The sequence below is a fragment of the Hypanus sabinus genome, chromosome X1, assembly GCF_030144855.1.
Source record: "Hypanus sabinus isolate sHypSab1 chromosome X1, sHypSab1.hap1, whole genome shotgun sequence".
Lineage (NCBI taxonomy): Eukaryota > Metazoa > Chordata > Chondrichthyes > Myliobatiformes > Dasyatidae > Hypanus > Hypanus sabinus.
In genome coordinates this window covers 4,871,030-4,891,412 of record NC_082738.1, presented here as the reverse complement: position 1 = coordinate 4,891,412, position 20,383 = coordinate 4,871,030, and the positions used below count along the sequence as shown (strand labels likewise).

The window sequence follows — 20,383 nt, the reverse complement described above, 5'->3', positions numbered from 1 at the left end:
CCACCTCATTCTTCTAAATTCCAGCAAATATAGGCCCAGAGCCAATACTCTTTAGAAAATGTATTGCCCAGAATTCTTTACTTGTACATCATTTTTGTGATGCGCTTGTATTTGGGATGATAGATCAGATCACATTTCAGAGTGGCCCATATCTGTGATAAAGTGGCAAATACAAACACAAAGAACACCAGCTTGTATACTTTTTCATATTGGTTGTGCTTGTCTAAGTGGAATTACCCCTTATGCATGATTACCAATGATGCAGTCATTCAGTATGTGGCTTTCTGACAATCAGTCATTAGAACCTTAAACCCCTACCTGGGCATACTTTTGCTATCCTGTTTCTGAAGCACGGAAGGTCACTGTTTTCTTTTAAAAGAAGAAGGTATCAGATATAGGAGTCGCCAGCGAGGCCAGCACTCATTACCTATTTCAGTGAAAAAATGTGGATAAATCACCTTTTAAACCACTGTAGTCTATGTGATGAAGAGGCCCCCACAGCACTGAGAGCAGTGCAAGAATGCCAATGCAGTGAAATAAACAGCATACAACAGCAAATAAGAAGATCATTTTTGAGCAATAAACAGCAGATAAATTCTAAGTCAGGAACATGCAAATAATTCATAGTGGTGCGTACAGCCGACTGCTACTCCTGACCTCGGAGATACAGCTGAGAATATCTTGGCAAGTAGCTTTACTGCATCCTGTTGATAGCATGAGGTTAAACAGATGTACAAAGTTTATTTTAATTATTTTCCTGAATATTTTTTCTTTCCTCAATCAGGGTTTCCCTTCCATTCTACATCAAAAAAAATTACCTATCCTCCTCTATTTTAATTTGAGGAAAGCCTGCATTCACGTAGAACAAGTTAAGAGATGAGACTTGACACAAGTACAATAACAATAACTAAAAAACATTTAGACATGTACATGGACAGGAAAGGTTTACAGCAGGGGTTCTCAACCATTTTTTTTATGCTATGCACCTCAACCATTAACCGAGGGGACCACGGACCCCAGGCTGGGAATCCCTGGTTTAGAGGGATATTGTAGACCCCAGTCTGTTCGGATTGACAACATCTCTTTCACTGTCTCCATCAGCACAGGTGTACCACAAGGCTGTGTGCTTAGCCCCCTGCTCTACTCGCTTTACACTTATCAGTAAGTGGGGCTAAGCTCAGCTCCAATGCCATATTCAAGTTTGCTGGCGACACTACTGTCATTGGCTGAATCAAAGGTGGTGACGGATCAGTGTATAGGAGGGAGATTGAAAATCTGGCAGAGTGGTGTCACAGCAATCTCTCACTCAATGTCAACAAGACCAAGGAGATAGTTATTGACTTCGAGAGAATGAAACCAGAGGTCCATGAGCCAGTCCTCATCAGAGGATCAGATGTGGAGAGGGCCGGTAACTTAATTGCTCAGTGTTATTATTTTGAAAGATCTGTCCTGGGCCCAGCACATAAGTGCAATTACAAAGAAAGCACAGCTGTACCTTTACTTCCTTAGGAGCTTGCAGAGATTCGGCATGATATGAAAACTTTGACAGACTTTTATAGATGTGTAGTGGAGAGTGTATTGACTGGCTACATCACGACCTGGTATGGAAACACCAATGCCTTTGAATGTGAATTCCTACAAAATGTAGTGTGTAGTGGATATGGCCTAGTCCATCATGGACAAAGCCCTCCCCACTATTGAACACATCTACACAAAACATTGCCGCAGGGAAGCAGCATCCATCATCACAAATCCCACCACACAGGCCCTGCTCTCTTCTCACTACTGCCATCAGGAAGGAGGTACAGGAGCCTCAGGACCCACACCACCAGGTTCGGGAGCAGTTATTACCGCTCAACCATTATGCTCTTGAACCAAAGGGGATAACTTCACTCAACTTCACTTCAAGGACTCTTCATCTCATGTTCTTGATAATTATTGCTTATTTATTTATTATTTCTTTCTTTTTGTATTTGTACAGTTTGGTGTCTTTTGCACACTGGTTGAATGCCCAGATTGGTGCAGTCTTTTATTGATTCTGTTATGGTTATTATTCTATGGATTTATTGAGTATGCCCACAAGAAATTAAATCTCAGGGTTGTATATGGTGATATATGTATTTTGTTAATAAATGTACTTTGAACTTTGACATGGGCTAAAACACAGGCAAATATAATCTGCTTAGATGGGCATCTTTGTCAGCATGGAGGAGTTGGTTTTGAAGGGCCTGTTTTTGTACTGTATTGCTCTTTGATTCTATGACTGACCAAGAGACAGAGTCGTGCCAAAGAGAGACACATGCACAGAGGGATAAAAGTATATGCCTGTGAATCAAGAGTGGAAAATTCAATGTCCATACCATTGGGTTTAAAATTGCCAAGTGGAACACAAGATGTTTTTTCTTCCAATTTATTGTTTGGCCTCTCTGTAACAATTGAGAAGGCTAATGACAGGCAGATCAGAATGGGAGTGGGAAGGGCAGATAAAATAGTATGCAACTTTGAGCTCCAGATGGTCTTTGTGAATAGAGCTCAGGAGCTCCGCAAGATATTCACCTACACTAAACTTGGTTTTTCTTATGTAGAGGAGACCACATCGTGAGCATTGAATGTAGAAAAGAAGGTGGAAGGGTTGCAGGTGAACCTCTGACTCATTTAGAAAGGCTGCTTACATCTCTGGGAGGTATTGAGTGAAGTGGTGCAAGTGCTGGTAATAATACTCCTACAGTTGCAAGTGGAAGTCCCAAGATAAAGGGATGAGGAATGAACAGACTAGGAAGTCACAAAATGGTATTCCCTGCAGGAACCACGCAGGACCTGGTGGAGCAAGCAAAGGATCATAAACACAGAAGATTCTCCAGATGCTGGAAACCTTGAGCCACACACGATTATGGAGGAACTCAGGTCAGGCAGCATTTATGAAGACAAATAGACAGCCAATCTTTCAGGCCAAGACCCTTTATCAGGATGAAATATTGAGTGTAGAGATTGGTGTGGTGAAAGGCAAGGATCAGAGGGAAATCTGTTGCTAACCTGTCTGTGGAGGTGGGAGGTGGGGGGAGGGGGAAGGAGTCTTAAAGGAGCATTGGATGAATGTTTGGATCCAAATGAAAATGATGGATTCTTGGAGCTTGTCCACTAAGGTTTGGGTTTGGTTATACATAAACAAAATCTCTAGATGCTATAAATCCAAAATTAAAAAAGAAATTGCTGGAAACTTTCAACAGGTTAGGGAGCATCAAAGGAGAGAGAAAAAGTGGCAAACTGAAACATTAGCAGGTTCTGAGGCATGCTTGACCTGAAATATTAATTCTGTTTCTTTCCTCACAGGTGCTGCCTGACCTGATGAATACTTCCAGTGGAAAAAATTCCTTGCTTCTCTCCTCCACTGTTCTCCACTCTGGCCTCTCATGTTTTCACCTGCCTATCATCTCCCCCGGTACCTCTCCTCCTTTCCTTTCTCCTATTGTCCACTCTCCTCAATCAGGTTCCTTCCTCTCCAGCCCTTTCCCTTTCTCCCCTATGTGGCTTCACCTATCACCTTCTAGCTAGCCTCCTTCCCATTCCCCCCCCCCCCATCCTTTTATTCTGGTGCCTTTCCCCTTCCCTTCCAGACCTGAAGAATGGTTTTGGACTGAAACATCAACTCTATTCATTTCTATAGATGCTGCCTGCCCTGCTAAGCTCCTACAGCATCTTTGTGTGTTGCTCTGGATTTCCAGCTTCTGCAGACTTTTTTGTGTTTATGAATACTTCCAGTGTTTGATTCCAGGGCTTTGAGTCTGAAGGATATTGCACTTCACAGGATTTCATTCAATGAACAGGGTAAAGTACTGCTAACCTTTGCAACCAAGTCCCAATTTTCCATTTCTAGATACAAATCAGTGAGCTTCCCCTCCTGCCAGCCACAGAAACATACCCTCTGGTCTCGAATAATATCTTCGCGGTCCATCGTATCTGGCTCTTGTTGTTCAGGTCGTTCCCAAGTGGTCTCCCTAGTTTCTGGATTATAGTAATAGGGCTGACCACTAACTTCATCAAAGTGTGTTTCCCATACTGCCAAGGGAATGCTTATACTAGAACTGCGAGAAGATGAGGCTTGCTGCTCCCTGCTCTCCAAGGTATCGAACGGACAGTCCCAAGTTGTCTGTCCAGTCACCGGGTTGTAGTAGAAAGGTTGCCCACTTGCTTCATCAGTATGCGTTTCCCATTCTTCCTGCTGATTGGTTAAGCCAGTGTTGGGAACCAATTGTTCCTCTGCTAACTCCTGCTTCAGCTGTGCAACATTCTGATACACTGCTTCAGGTTTCTTATTGAACACCTTTAAAAAAAAAAGAAAATGAGATTCAATGAAGTCCATGTGGGGGAAAGAGAACAAACTCTTATTTTTAAATATTGCCCTTTCACTCAACAGACTCCAAATTGCTTTACAAGCAGGTGTGTCCATTTTTGGCAATACACAGACGAACATTACGGCACATTAAAGCAATACATTTTCTTGCAATTTCCTCCTCTTTAAAATATAAGATGTTACCCAGCCCTTAAATACAGAAATTCAAATGCTGTCAAAAATAGTTAAAATACCCTACGAAATTAGCACTTTTTAAAAAAAAAATTTCTGTAGCTTCTTTGAAGGAGGTAGTTTCCATATCAACATTCCCAACAAAACTGAAGATCATGAAGAAGCTGCGCCCCCAACTTGTGATTGGCAATAATCAGTCAGCAGGACTCCTGGCAACTTTCAAACATACAATGCAGCAGGCACCGTTCTGTGGCAGTTATAGAGTCAGAGATAAATACAGCCCATCTAGTCCACTCCGAGCCTTTTAAGCTGCCTAGTCTTATTGACCTGCACCAGGACCATAGCCTTCCATACTCCCCCCATCCATGTACCTATACAAACTTCTCTTAAATGTTGAAATTGAATACCTTGCACTGGCAGCTCATTCCACACTCTCACAACCCTCTGAGTGAAGTTTCCCCTCGCGTTCCCCTTAAACATTTCACCTTTCACCCTTAACCCATGAGCTCTCTTGTCATCCCACCCAACCTCAGTGGATCTCAGTAGTGTGTGCAATCCTTCTTATAACTCAGGACCTCCAGTCCCAGCAAAATCCTTATAAATTTTCTCTGTACTCTTTCAAACTTATTTATATCTTTCCTGTAGGTAGGTGATGAAAACTGCACACAATACTCCAAATTAGATCTCACCAATGTCTTATACAACTTCAACATCCATCCCATCTCCTGCACCCAATACATTGATTTATAATGGTCAATGTGCCAAAAACTTTCTTTACAACTATATCTACATGTGACACCACTTTCAATAAATTATGGACCTATATTCCCAGGTCCTTGCTCTACTTCACTCCTCCGTGCCCCACCGTTCACCATGTAAGACCCACCCTCGTTGGTTCTACCCAAGTGCAAAGACTTGCACTTGTCAGCATTAAATTCCATCTGTCATTTTTCCATTTGGTCTATATACTGCTGCGAGCTCTGATAGCCTTGCTCCCTATCCACTACACCCCCAATCTTGGGGTCATCTGCAGATTTGCTGATCCAGTTTACCATATTATCATCCAGATAATTGATATTGCTGACAAACAATAAAGGACCCAGCAGTGATCCCTGGAGCACTCCACCAGTCACAGGCCTCCAGACAGAGAGGCAACCAACTACTATATTTAAGAGGAAGTTAGATATGGCCCTTGTGGCTAAAGGGATCAGGGGGTATGGAGAGAAAGCAGGTACAGGGTTCTGAGTTGGATGATCAGCCATGATCATACTGAATGGTGGTGCAGGCTCGAAAGGCCGAATGGCCTACTCCTGCACCTATTTTCTATGTTTCTATGTTTCTACTACCACTCTTTGGCTTCTCACACAAAGCCAATGTTTAATCTAAGTTACTACCTCATCTTGAATGTCGATGACATAGGTGGCTTTGTTGCCAAGTTTGCAGATGATATAAGGATTGGTGGAGGGGCAGGTAGTGTTGAGGAAACAAGGCTGTAGAAGGACTTAGGCAGATTAAGGGAATGGGCAAGAAAGTGGCAAATGAAATACAATGTTGGAAAATGCATGGTCATGCACTTTGGTAGTAGAAATAAATGTGTAGACTATTTTGTAAATGGGGAGAAAGTCCAAAAATCTGAGATGCAAAAGGACTTGGGAGTCCTTGTGCAGAACACCCTAAAGGTTAACTTATAGGTTGAGTTGGTGATGAGGAAGGCAAATGAAATGTTAGCATTCATTTCAAGAGGTCTAGAATACAAGAACAGGGATGTGATGCTGAAGCTTTATAAGGCACTGGTGAGGCCTCACCTTGAGTATTGTGAACAGTTTTGGGCTGCTCATCCAAGAAAAGATGTGCTGGCATTGGAGAGAGTCCAGAGAAGATTCACATGGATGATTCTGGAAATGAAAGGGTCATCATACGAGGAACTTTTGATAGTTCTGGGTCTGTACTCACTGGAATTTGAAAGGACAAAGGGTGATCTCGTTGAAACCTTTCGGATGTTAAAAGGCCAAGACAGTAGATTTGGAAAGGATGTTTCCCATGGTGGGAGAGTCAGCAAGAGGGTACGGCCTCAGGATATAGGGGTATCCATTTAAAACAAAGATGCAGAGAAATTTCTTTAGCCAGATGGTGGTGAGTTTGTGGAATTTGTTACCACAGGCAGCTGTGGAGGCCAGGTTGTTGGGTGTATTTAAGGCAGAGCTTGATAGGTTCTTGACTGGACACAACATCAAAGGAAAAGTCCAGGGAAAAAAAGATCAGCCATGATTGAATAGTGGAGCAGACTTGATGGGCCAAATAGCCTAATTCTGCTCCTATGTCTTATGGTCTAGAGCAGCATACTAAAAACCCCCTGATATTCTCTCTTCTACCTCCTCTCACAGGGTAGAAAATACCGAAGCATGTGCCACCAGACTCAAGGACAGCTTCTATCCCACTGTTACAAGACTATTGAATAATCTTCTAGTATGATAACTAGATGGACTCTTATTGCCTTGTACCATATTATCTGTCTGCACTTTCTCTATAACTATATTATTTTCCTTTGTAGTATTGCAATGCACTTTTGTTATGGAATTATTTGTTTGAATGGCATGCAACACAAACATTTTCCACTATCCCTTCATATATGATGATAATAAACCAACTTAACAATCTTTAATTTTCAAGTTTATAATTGGTTTATTGTCACATGGACCAAGATACAGTGAACGGCTTTTGCATCCAGACAGATAATCTTGGTTTCTTTGTGACAAATCAAAAGCAGTCGCTGTATCACTTTCCCCATCTCTTATCTTTCTATATTTAATAGAGATTCTCAAAGCACTGAAATGAGAAGTCACTTGTATAATTTTGGAAATGTCAAGCAAAGATCGTTTGGTTCACCAGCATTCAACTCAGAGTGAAGATATACTTTGGGTTCGAAGCATTCTTAGAATGAACACTCTTGTTTGTAGATTTAGTTAATTCAAAGGACAATATTACTTAATATACTATATCTCATCTCTTATTCCAAATTAGAGTCACAAACAGACATGAACACGTAGGCAATGATGCACAGGACAACAAACAAACAATGACTTGTGTAAGTTCTGCTGGGACAGGAATTCAGGAAAACTCATCACTTGCTTTCCTCTTTCAGACAAGATACACAACTTTGAACTGCAAATTGTAAAATGTTACACAACTCCTAGCAGAATAACTACCCCATTACGTCAATGGTTCATCTACCACAGACAGAGGTCACCCAGTGAATAGTTATTATGGATGACTTAGGGGCTGGTTGAAGAAAGCAAGGAAAAAGTGCACAATACAAGAATATAATTTGCTTAAGTTTCTCATTCCAGCAGGAATAGTGAGTGGATTGCCACACTCAACATCCAGACAGTAGTCCAAAGATTCTCAGGACTACAAGTCAAAATTTACAATTAGCCACGCAAACAGATTTCAGCACTGGAATTGGGTAGTAAATAATGTTTTAAAACTTGAGAGACAGAGTGTTATCAGATGCAGCTCATCCATTCACTAAAATGATCCTGAAAGATGTGGGAAACGCCATGGTACAGAAATAGACTTGGGAAATTTACAACTTATTGTTACTAAGTCAAGTCACTTTTATTGTCATTTCAACCATAACTGCTGGTACAATACACAGTACTTCCATTCCTGCATAATCAATACCCTGATGCAAAATTGGTTCAGTTCAAAATGCAACAACAGCTTCATAACACTGAACAACAGCTTTCACATTTCTCGACTCCAGTGAAATGAGTGCATATTTTTAGTCACAGTGTAGCCATAAGGGCATTTATCATGTCCAAAACTACCCAAACACCTTTTACATTATACCTTAATAAGGACATCGCATCCATACCTGCTGATGTTTCAGTGGATAATGAGACCCATAATGCAACCCAGTAACCATTAACCCCTGTATTTCAGGCTCGGAGTCTCCTCCGAGTATATCAGTATCTCAAATGTATCAAAGTTTCAGCAACAGCCACGTGCCAATGATTTCCAGTGATTGCAAAAGTGCAGCTCAATACAGAGGACTTCCTCTTCTGGTTGTAGTTCAAGTCAAAAAGCCGAATGTGACAGGTGAGTAAACCCTGTGCAACTTGGACATGGAGTTTAGATGATGTTTTATTCATTTATATATTAATTTATTTTAATAAAGGACAGCTGGGATGTTGAAACAGTTGAGAATAGAGGAAACAGGATACATAATATCGAGAAGAGCTCGAGAGTCCTTCCTGTTGACCCGCTATCCATAACAGGGCTCCACTGTACAGTTACATTTAGCATGATTCTACTACAGCTCAGGGAGCTGGAGTTCAATTTCAGCATCATCTGTAAGGAGTCCGTATGCCACTCTGTGGAATGCGTGGGTTTCCAAAGATGTACCAGTTATTACGGTTAGTTGAGGTTTGCCGTGGGGTTGCTGGGCAGCACGGCTCGAAGAGCCCGAAGGGCCTGTTCCACACTGAATCTTTAAATAACAAAAATAACTGAAAAAGGAACTCTGAAACTAGAAATTAATTAGATAATATGATCATTACTCTTTCAGAGTTTGCCATACACAAACTAGCTGCTGCTTTTTCTACACTGCAATATTGAGTAAACCCACATTGCTGATTTGTCATGTCCCGGGTTCCTTAAAGCTAGAATTCAGGGAGTGGTACAGGAGCCTGATGATGCAAATTCAATGCATTAGTAACAACTTCTTCCCCTCCCCCATTTGACTTCAGAATAGTCCAAGAACACCATCTCACTACAAGATCCTGAAGAAGGCTTTCAGTCTGAAACGTTGACTTGATTCCCTTCCATAGATGCTGCTTGGTCTGCTGAGTTCATCCAGGATTTTGTGTGTGCGTTACTCTGGATTTCCAGCATCTGCAGAATCTCTTGTTTACCACCCATTTCTCTTTTGCCCTATTTCAGTTATTTTTAATATTTTGCACTGTACTGCTGCCACAAAACAAAAATGTCATGACTTATGTCAGTGTTAATAAAGCTGATTCTGATGATCTAGTTCCTGCTTCGTTCTAGTCAGCTGGACTCCAGCATTAGAACTGATTAATTACCGAACCAGTCACATGATAGAAGATTTATTTTCAGATTGGCAAAATGTTTCCTTATATCTGCCCATTCCAAAGGTTAAGAAATGAAAGGCAGAGATGAAGGTGTTTTATTTGAGGGTGGGGGGAGGGGGAGATCTCCCAAATGGTTAGATCAAATGATCTGTTTCTATCCTGCAGATTCCCCATAATTCTATACAAAGTGTTTGCATTGTTTTCTACCCATTGTAACAAATAGTCTGCATAAAATGCAAAGCATGTGGCGACTAACATACAATGCCTTTCCAGTTGTTTTAAGCTTCATCTGCGATGGTATTAGCCGATTTAAACATAAGAAGCCTACTAAAATACCCTAAAGAAATTTCAAGTAAATATATTAACCTTTCATCCACCAGTACGTCTACAATACTTGGATCTAAAAGGCAGAAACACTGTGATGTCCTCAACTATAGTTAAGCTTATTGTTGCATTCAGGGAAGAGCTACAGGAGCCTGAAGACACACACTGAATGTTTTAGTAACGGCTTCTTCCCCTTCCACCACCTGAATTCTGAATGGTCCATTAACACAGCCACATTATTGTGCTCAATTTTTGCGATATACAGTGGCATGCAAAAGTTTGGGTGCCACTGGTCAAAATTTCAGTAACTGTGAATAGCTAAGTGAGTAGAAGATGAACTGACCTCCAAAAGTCATAAAGTTAAAGATGAAACATTCTTTTCAACATTTTAAGCAAGATTAGTGTATTCTTTTCGTTTTGTACAATTTTGGAGAGAAGTAAAGGAAAGGAGCACCATGCAAAAATTTGGGCACTCCAAGAGATTTGAGCTCACAGGTAACTTTTACCGAGGTCTCAGACCTTAATTACCTTGTTAGGGCTATGGCTTGTTCGCAGTCATAGGAAAGGCCAGGTGATGCAAATTTCAAAGCTTTATAAATACCCTGACTCCTGATGAAGTTAAAATAGAACTTTTTGGCTGCAATGAATAAAGGCATGTTTGGAGAAAAATGGGTGCAGAATTTCATGGAAAGACACCTCTCCAACTGTTAAGCATGGGGGTGGATTGATCATGCTTTGAGATTGTGTTGCAGCCAGTGGCACGGGGAACATTTCACTGGTAGAGATAACAATGAATTCAATTAAATACCAGCAAATTCTGGAAGCAAACTTCACACTGTCTGTGAAAAAAAAACTGAAGGTGAAAAGAGAATGGCTTCTACAACAGGATAATGATCCGAAGCACACCTTAAAATCCACAACGGACCACCTCAAGAAGCGCAAGCTGAAATTTTTGCCATGGCCCTCACAGTCCCTCTCGACCTAAACATCATCGAAAATCTGTGGATAGACCTCAAAAGTTCAGTGCATGCAAGACGGCCCAAGACTCTCACAGAACTAGAAGCCTTTTGCAAGGAAGAATAGGTGAAAATCCCCCAAACAAGTGTTGAAAGATTCTTAGCTGGCTACAGAAAGCACTTACAAGCTGTGATACTTGCCAAAGGGGGTGTTACTAAGTACTGACCATGCAGGGTGCCCAAACTTTTGCTTCAGGCACTTTTCTTTTGTTACTGTAAAAGATGGAAATAAAAAAGTAACCTTGCTTAAAATATTAAAGAAATATGTCATCTTTAACTTTATGCCTTTATAACTTTATTGACTTAGCTATTCACAGTAACAAAAATTTTGACCAGGGGTGCCCACACTTTTGCATGCTACTGTATACAGTGTACATTTCTTGATATAACTTGTAGTAACTTTAAATATAGCACTGTACTGCTGGAAGAAAACAACACATTTCATGATAATAATTCTTACTCCCATAGTTCTGATCCTGTCCAAAGTTAAGGATGCAACAACAAAACAATGATTGATATGCAAATCAACTAGCCAGGTCCAGAAATTAACAGATACGCCAATAATTTTAGAGTTAGAGATACAGATCAGAAATGGTCTCTTCGTCCCACCAATTCTTCAACGATCATCAACAACCCTGCTTACACCAATTCAGCATTAATCTCATATTTATTCTCCCCACTTTCTTATCAACTCCTCCCGAATTCTACAAACACCTACACCACAGTGGCAATTTACCGTGGCCAATTAGCCCACATATTAGTAATGCGGGAGGAAAGCCATGTGGTCATAGGGAGAATGGGCCAATTCCACACAATCAAAATGGATCAAGCTTCTGGCATTGAGCTCTTCCATTTGTGCCACTGTGCTACTCAAGAGATGAGTGTCTCTGGATGCTGTGGATTGATTCATGCTCCACCTTCTTCACAATTATAAGAACTTTGTGGATTCCACAGGAATTTGCCTATCGCCACAATAAGTCTACAACAGATGCAATCTCAATGGCACTTCACACAGCCTTAGATCTCTGGCAACAGCTCTGTCACGACCCTGTCATTAACTATAGCTCAGTGTTTAACACCATCATTCCCACAATCCTGATCAACAAGTTACAGAACCTGGGACTCTGTACCTCCCTTTGCAACTGGATCTCCAACTTCCTAACCGGAAGACCACAATCTATACAGATTGGTGATAATATTGCCTCCTCACTGATGAGCATCTCAGGGGTATGTGCTTAGACCACTGCTTTACTCTCTGTATACCCGTGCCTATATGGCTAAGTAGAGCTCAAATACCATATAAATTTACTGATGATACAACCATTGATGGTAGTATCTCAGATGGAGAAGAGGGCATACAGGAGCGAGATATGCCACCAAGTTGAGTGGTGTCGAAGCAACAATTTTGCATTCAATATCAGTAAGACGAAAGAGCTGGTTGTAGACTACCGGAATGGTAAAACAAGGAGACATGAACCAATCCTCAGAGGGGTCAGAAGTGGAGAGAGTGAGCAGTTTCAAGTTCCTGGGTGTCAGGATCTGAGGACCTAACCTGGTCCCAATATATCAATGCAGCTATAAAGGAGGCAAGACAGCAACAATATTTCATTAAGAGTTTGAAGAAGTTTGGTTTGTCAACTAAAACACTCAAAAACTTCTATAGATGTAGAGTAGAGAATATTCTGACAGGCTGCTCACTGTCTGGTACGGGTACAGGACCGAAAGAAGCTACAGAAAGTCATAAAATGAGTCAGTTCCATCTTGGGTGCTAGTCTCCGTACTGCTCAAGACATCTTCAATCAGAGGTGCCCAAGGAAGGCGACATCCATAAATAAGGACTCCCATTATCCGGGGCACATTCTCTTCGCATTACTATCAGGATGGAGGCACACACTCCATGATTCAGAAACAGCTTCTTTCCCTCTGCCATACAATTCTTAAATGGACATTGAACCCATGAATAGATTTTTAATCTATTTAATATACATATATACTTACTGTAATTGATTTACAGTACTTACTTATTTTCTTTCTATATTATCATGTATTGCATTGAAATACTGCTGCTAAGTTAACAAATTTCATGACACATGCTGGTGATAATAAACCAGATTCTGATTCTGAATCGCCCACAGAAAAACTAATGATTATCAAGAACTGCAGATGCAAGAAATCCAAGCTTCATCTCAAAAAGCCAAGACTAGCAATGAACAGCCATTTTACTTTTTGCCAATTACTTTCTCTCATGTTAAGTTTGGTAACCCGATTCCTACTACATCATTAGCCTTCCTTTTAATTGATTCTGTATGTGCTCCCTTGTTGCTATATCAACACTAATTCATTCCAACCTCAATACTTGTGATTTCGAAAACCCACCCGTTTCGGTAACAGATTATTAAATATTAACTAATATTTAATATTAAAGTATTTCTTCCTTTGTAGATGCTCCCAATTTGCTGAGTGGCTCTGGTGTCTTTTTTAAATTTCAGATTTACAATATTTTCCCTAACAAACTAACATTTGTTAAGAGTTCAAGTAGCGATTTAGATACAGATGATACACAAGTGGATATTAAGATAGAGAACAAAGGTTCTACTCCAGCACAATAAAATGGAAGAGTATAGTAATCATAGACCACCTCAATCTTTTTACAACTGTGCTAATGGAAAACAGAGCTGTTAGAAAAGTTTCAGGTTTGTAAACCTGACTTCGACTCCTGTAATATGCAACATTTTGCAGCTTCCACTGTATTAAATTAGGTCCTTATATTTTCAATCTATATACAACCCTAATTCAAGGATAAAATCAGAAAAATAACAGGTTATGCTCACAAGTACAGAAAGTGACTTAGAGACATCAACACAAGAATTTGTTCAATGAAGAAACTGCCTGAGCAAGGAGGTTATCAATTTTGAAACTACAGTCAGAGCAATGTGACCATGAACAGCAGTCACAATACAGGCTCTGAAGATGATCACCGCCTCTATTTTTAGATCTCTGTGCTAGACTGAGTCTCATTTACCTGCTGCAACTCTTAGATTGTTTCTACATGTAGACACAAATTTCTTAATCCTGTATATCCACACCAATTATCTCTCACTTCCACATGTCACAGGAACAGGAAGAGGGTATTTATCTCTTTCAGCCTGTGCTGCTGCAGGCTATTTTGAGATCAAACTCTATGAATCCGATTTGCACTACCAACTGTCATTTGCAGCACAGAGATCCAAATTTCTCCCATCCTGTTTCGAAACTTCACTCTTCAAAATGTGTAATTCAAACATTAGACCTTGCCTTCTCGTCAGCAAGTTTCACACCCATCAGCTCCCCTTATTAATTTATAAATTCCAAACAAATGATGTCATCCTTCTAAATTCCAGGAACTACCCGCAATGTGTGTGTGATTGTGGTTTTAAGTGAACTCTTGGTATCTGATAGGCACGTTCACAATGCACTCCCGCCAAAGCCATTGCCTTTGAAAATAAGACATACGGTGCAATTTCATTCAGCACTTCATAATCCAAAATTGATTTTACCTCCCGTTAAACCAAACAGCAATCACTTAAATGAAAAATTGGACCAGCCAACTGCAGCCGCAATTCACAACAGGTAGAACACCCATTTGAAAACTCTTCTCCCTAGGTCCACCCTCTTCCCTGCTAGTGTTTAGCTGCCATGGGATTTGTGCTCAAAAATCATTGAGTCATACCACACAAAAATAAGACCTTTTGGCACACCATTCTATGCCCAACCTTTGGGCCCATCCTTCCAAGCTAATGACCTTCTGGTCTTATGCAGCAGAGGCAGAAGCTGCTTTATAACAATGCTGCTCCCATCAGGACCAGTATACAGTGTGCTAGAAAGTTTGTGAACCTTGTAGAATTTCCTCTATTTCTGCTAAAGTACGACCTAAGATATGATCAGGTCTTCACACATCCTCAAACCAGATAAAGATAACCCAATTAAATAAATAACACAAAAAGCATTATACCTGTTCATTCATTTATTGAGGAAAAATGATCCAATAGTATACGTATTTGTTGGAAAAAATGTGAACCTCTGGGGGTTGTGCCTTCTACAAAAGCTATTTGGAGTCAGGTGTTCCAATCAATGAGATGAGATTTGAGGTGTGGGTTGCAGAGGTGCCCTGCCTTATATAAATAAATACACAAAGTCAGGTTACTGACAGAGCCTGCTCTTCTCAAGAGAGTCTGCTTATGTGCACCATGCCTCGATCAAAGCAAATTTCAGAGGACCTTAGAAGATAATTATAGAGAGGCATCAAGCTGGAAAAGGCTACAAATGCATTTCTAAAGACTTGAGTGTTCATCAGTCCACAGAAATAGAAATTATCTATAAATGGAGGAAACTCAGTAGCATTGTTACTCTTAGGAGTGGGCATCCTGCAAAGATCACACTCTGCAATGCTTAAGGAGATGAAAAAGAATCCAAGGATAACAGCAAAAGAATTGCAGAAATCTCTAGAACTGCTAAGGTCTCTGTTCATGTATCCACTATATGAAAAACATTGAACAAGACTGGTGTTCATGGAAGGACACCACAGAGGAAACCACTGCTCTCAAAAAAAAACATTGCTGCATGTCTCAAGTTTGCAAAATACCACCTGGATATTCCACAATGCTTATGGGACAAATGATCTGTGGACAGATGATACAAAGCATGATGGAAGGAGCTTCCATGATGTTTGGGGCTATTTTGCTGCCTCAGGGCCTGGACAGCTTGCAATCGTTGAGGGAACAATGAATTCAAAATTGTATCAAGACATTTTACAGGAGAAAGTCAGGATAGCAGCCTGTCATCCTTAATAGAAGTTAGATAATGCAACAAGGCAATCTGAAAGACAAGAGAAAATCAACTGCAGAATGGTTTTTAAAAAAAAAGAAATTTGTGATTTGGAATGGTCAAGTCAAAGTCCTGACCTTAATCTTACAGAAATGTTGTGGAAGGACCTGAAGCAAGCAGTTCACGCAAGGAAGCCCACCAACATCCCAGAGCTGAAGCAGTTTTGCAAGGAGGAAAAATTGGCTTAAAATTCCTCCAAGCTGATTTGCAGGACTGACCAACAGTTACAGAAATGTTTGGTTGAAGTTATTGCTGCAGAAAGGGGTTACACCAGTTACTGAAAGCAAAACTTCACATTCTTTTTCCAAAATACATAATATTGGATATTTTTCCCTCAATAAATAAAAATATAATGTTTTTTGTATGTTATTTATTTAATTGGGTTCTCCTTATCTAGTTTTAGGACTTGTGTGGTCTGACCACATTTTAGGTCATATTTATGCAGAAATGGAGAAAATTCTACAGGGTTCACAAACTTTCTAGCACCACTGAAGGTCACTGTTCAACACCAATGCTACTTCTCACTCTTTTATGATCTTTAAATGGGGCATCTAATTTGAAACCTGTGCTGTACACAACTCCATTAAACCAAAACCTAACTTCCAACAAGTATATTATTAACTGAGCTCAAGCTCAAATGTCTTCCAACACACTACCATGTGCAAAGATCTAGAAAGATTTTAAACATACATAATTATATTAAGGCATCTTTTTTCTCTACCTCCTAATCGCAAACAGGTTTTTGTTCTTTTACAAATTGCTACTTGTGTAGACAATTTCATCATCAACATTATGTGCCGTGTCGTACAACGTGAGCGATTATGGTCTTCCATCTGTCTTTTATCTAATTGTTGCCTGTGGGAAAGACCCCCTTCACACTATTGTTCTTGGTCTTTTCTCTTTCTATGTCCATAATTGTTCTTGGCAATCCTTTCTACAGAAGTGGTTTGCTATTGCCTTCTTCTAGGCAGTGTCTTAATAAAATGGGTGACCTTAGCCATTATCAACATTCTTCAGAGGTTGTCTGCCTGGTGTCAGTGGTCACATAACCAGGACTTGTGATATGCACCAGCTGCTCATACGACCATTCTCCACCTGCTCCTATGGCTTTACGTGACCCTGATCGGGGGGGGGGGGGAGGGGGGGGCAAAGGGGGCTAAGCAGGTACGGCACCTTGCCCAAGTGTGACCTACAAGCCGGCAGAGGGAAGCAGCATCTTGCACCTCCTTTGGTAGAGATACATATCCACCCCATCAGCTGGTAGACAATTATACACTTTTAAATAAATAGTTAATTTTCAAGTTCTCCCATTTAGAACTCCTTTCAAGTCAGTAACTTCTAATTTGTTATGAGCTTCTGTTTCCTGTGATTATCTATCCTGCACCATGCTTCATTCATCACTAATCATGTGTCAATAATCTCAAAATATTTTCTTCCGATCCATGGCATACACTGTGGTTTCCTGTTAATTCGAGGATAACCTAGATTTGTTTGGTCCTACAGCAACAAACAAAATGCTGGAGGTAATCAATGGGTCAGGCAACGTCCACGGAGGGTCAGTCGACCTTTCACATCAAGACCTATCATCTGAACTCATCCATTTCCCTCCACACATGTTGTCCGACCTGCCGAGTTTGTAGAGCATTTTATTTGATGCTCCAGATTCCAGCTCTGCAGTTTTGCATCTCCAATTTGGTCTGGCTTTCGACTTAGGATATGCACCATGCACTGTTTCAGATAGTGAATATTACAAATGATATTTTTAAACAAGTCTTAGCAGCACATGAAGACAAGATAGGCATGAATGGACAAGTGCAAGATGCAAAAAAAAAAATGGCAGCACAAGATTCTCCGTGTCTCTGAACACATCAATACCTCTCTGACGCAATTCCATCACCCAGTATTTTCCTGGGGAAATTCAGTTCCCAATGCTGCTAGCAGAAACTTCCCAACCAGTTGCACTAGTGAATTTTATTTGAGCAGCACAAGCTTACATAGGCTTCAATCTTCAACTGAATTATTGTTAGCTTCAGGATTTTGAATTGTCTTACCATACAAGCATGTTTTAAATGTAAAAACTGCAGTACATCAAACTTTTTAAAGCAACATTTCAACCATTGTCAAATATTTGTGAACATTAAAGATTTTCACTTACTTTAAAGTAACAGCTGTTGAGCCTATGAGGAGCCTCACTGGGTGTTCAAGCCTTGTTTGAGTAATTAGTTTCCTGTACTGATACAAGCCCTGAACTTTGCTGGCCAGGTTGGACTGCAAAGAACTGCACTCCCCATGGAAACTATTCTAAAGAGTGGGGACACACTCGAGAAAACAATGATAGAGAAAGCCAGTAATGTCCACAGACAGCATAAGATCTGCCCATTTATATCAAAGATGTTGAGCATTTCCTCTGAAGTTCTGATCAACATTTACCCAATAACCAATTCAACTAAAACATAAATTTGGTCTTAACATTGGTGAGACCCATTGTAAATAGGGGGACCACTTTGATGAGCAACTCTACTTCATCATCATCATCAAAAACAGAATTTCCCAGTGGTCCACATTTTTAATTTCTATTCCCATTCCCGTTCTGACATTTTGGTCCATGGTTTCCTCTTTTGGCACAATGAGGACCCTCTCAGGGTGGAAAAGCAACATCTTGTATTCTATCTAGGTAGCTTCCAGCCTGATGGCATGGATATCAATTTCTCCCTCTGATAATTATTTCCCTCCCAGTCCTCTTCTTCCTTTATTTCCTACTCTGGCCTCTTAACTCTTCGCCTCACCTGCCTATCACTAACCACCCCCCCGCCCCCCGTGTCCCTCCTTCTTCCCTTTTTCCCATGGACCACTCTCCTCTCCTATCAGATTCCTTCTTCTCCAACCCTTTACATTTCTCACCTACCTAGCTTCACCCATCACCTTCTACCTATTCTCCTTCCCCTTCCCACACCTTTTATTCTACTGTCTTCCCTCTTCTTTTGCAGTCCTGAAGAAGGTTCTCAGCCTGAAATATCCACTGCTTATTCACCACCATTGACGCTGCCTGACCTGCTGAGTTCCTCGAGCATTTTGTGTGTGTTGGTCTGGATTTCCAGTATCTGCAAAATCTCTTGGGCTATAGATTTGGTGAATAAATTCTTCTCAGGATTCCAGCCGGGTATAGGTATCGGTTATAACAGCCAGTTTAATGACAAACTCCGCCATCTTCCACAGGGATGATGCCTGGACATGTCATATACACTGGGAAAGCACCAGATCCTTTTTAATAGATTTGGCCTTTATCTCACTTTGTCCTGTTCAGATTGATCACATTTCCTACATTACAATAGCAACAAAAATTCTAATTGCCCTCAGTGCTCATTTTCTTGCTACTGTTTTCTGTTGACATTTTAAAGGTTTCTAGACCTGAGATGAAGAATAACTTTACACCTTAAAAGCACCAGGGGAACGTCTTAACACATTGCCCTTATTTGGAAAGTCTAAGAGGAATAAAATCTATTATATAAGCATTTGAAGAAAGCTAAAAGGTGATCATCAGATTAAAGACATGCTCAACAAGGTAGGGTTGCAGACAAGTTAGTTCTGATACGTGCCTGGCTTCTTCATGAGTCACTGTCTATTGAACTGAATCGGTCCATCTCCTGGGGTGTGACAACATGTGACGGATTCCAGGTCAAAAATATCAATTTCCAGATAATTTCCTTATCATGTATTCACACAAGCTATGCGTCTAAATTCACTGGCGCACCTCAGGGGTGTGTGCTTAGCCCACTGACCTATTCCCTCTATACCCGTGTCTGTGTGGCTAGGCACAGCTCAAATACCATCTATAAATTTGTTGATGATACAAATCAGCAAATTTGGGAGAATATCAGATGGTGATGAATGGATGTACAGGAGTGAGATATACCAGTTAGTTAAGTGGTGTTGCAGCAACAACCTTGCACTTAATGTCAGTAAGACGAAAGAGTTAGTTGTGGACTTCAGGAAGGGCAAGATGAGGGAACACAAACCAATCCTTAGAGGGATCAGAAGTGGAGAGAGAGAGAGTTGTTTCAAGCTCCTGGGTGTCAATATCTCCGAGGACCAAACCTGGTCCCAACATATTGATGCGGCTATAAAGAAGGCAAGCCAGCAGCTATATTTCATTAGGAGTTTGAAGAGATTTAGTTTGTCACCTGAAATTCTATTGATGTAACGTGGAGAGCATTCTGACAGCCTGCATCAGTGTCTGCTCTGGGGGGTGGGGGGGGGGGGGGGGGCTACTGCACAGGACTGAAAGAAGCTACAAAAAGTTGTAGTATTAGTCAGCTCCATCATGGGTGCTAGCCTCCATAGTATCCAAGACATCTTCACAGAGCAGTGCCTCAGAAAGACGACATCCATTATTGAGGAATCCCATCACCCAGGGCATGCCCTTTTCTCACTGTTACCATCAGGTAGGAAGTACAGAAGCCAGAAGGCACACACTCAGTGATTCAGAAACAGCTTCTTCCCCTCTGCCATCTGATTCCTAACCAGACATGAACACTACCACACTTAATATATATTCTGCTTTAGCA

General features: G+C 40.8%; 1 protein-coding gene across 3 annotated transcripts in view; it reads right to left on the bottom strand.

Annotated features, from left to right (window-relative positions):
- Positions 1 to 20,383, bottom strand: part of arhgap27 (Rho GTPase activating protein 27) — a 245,426-nt gene that overhangs the window by 53,128 nt on the left and 171,915 nt on the right. For all 3 annotated transcript variants that reach the window (XM_059955699.1, XM_059955701.1, XM_059955700.1), the window contains exon 3: positions 3,920 to 4,321. In XM_059955699.1, coding sequence (XP_059811682.1) covers positions 3,920 to 4,321 — 402 coding nt within the window. The remainder of the gene's footprint in view (positions 1 to 3,919; positions 4,322 to 20,383) is intronic.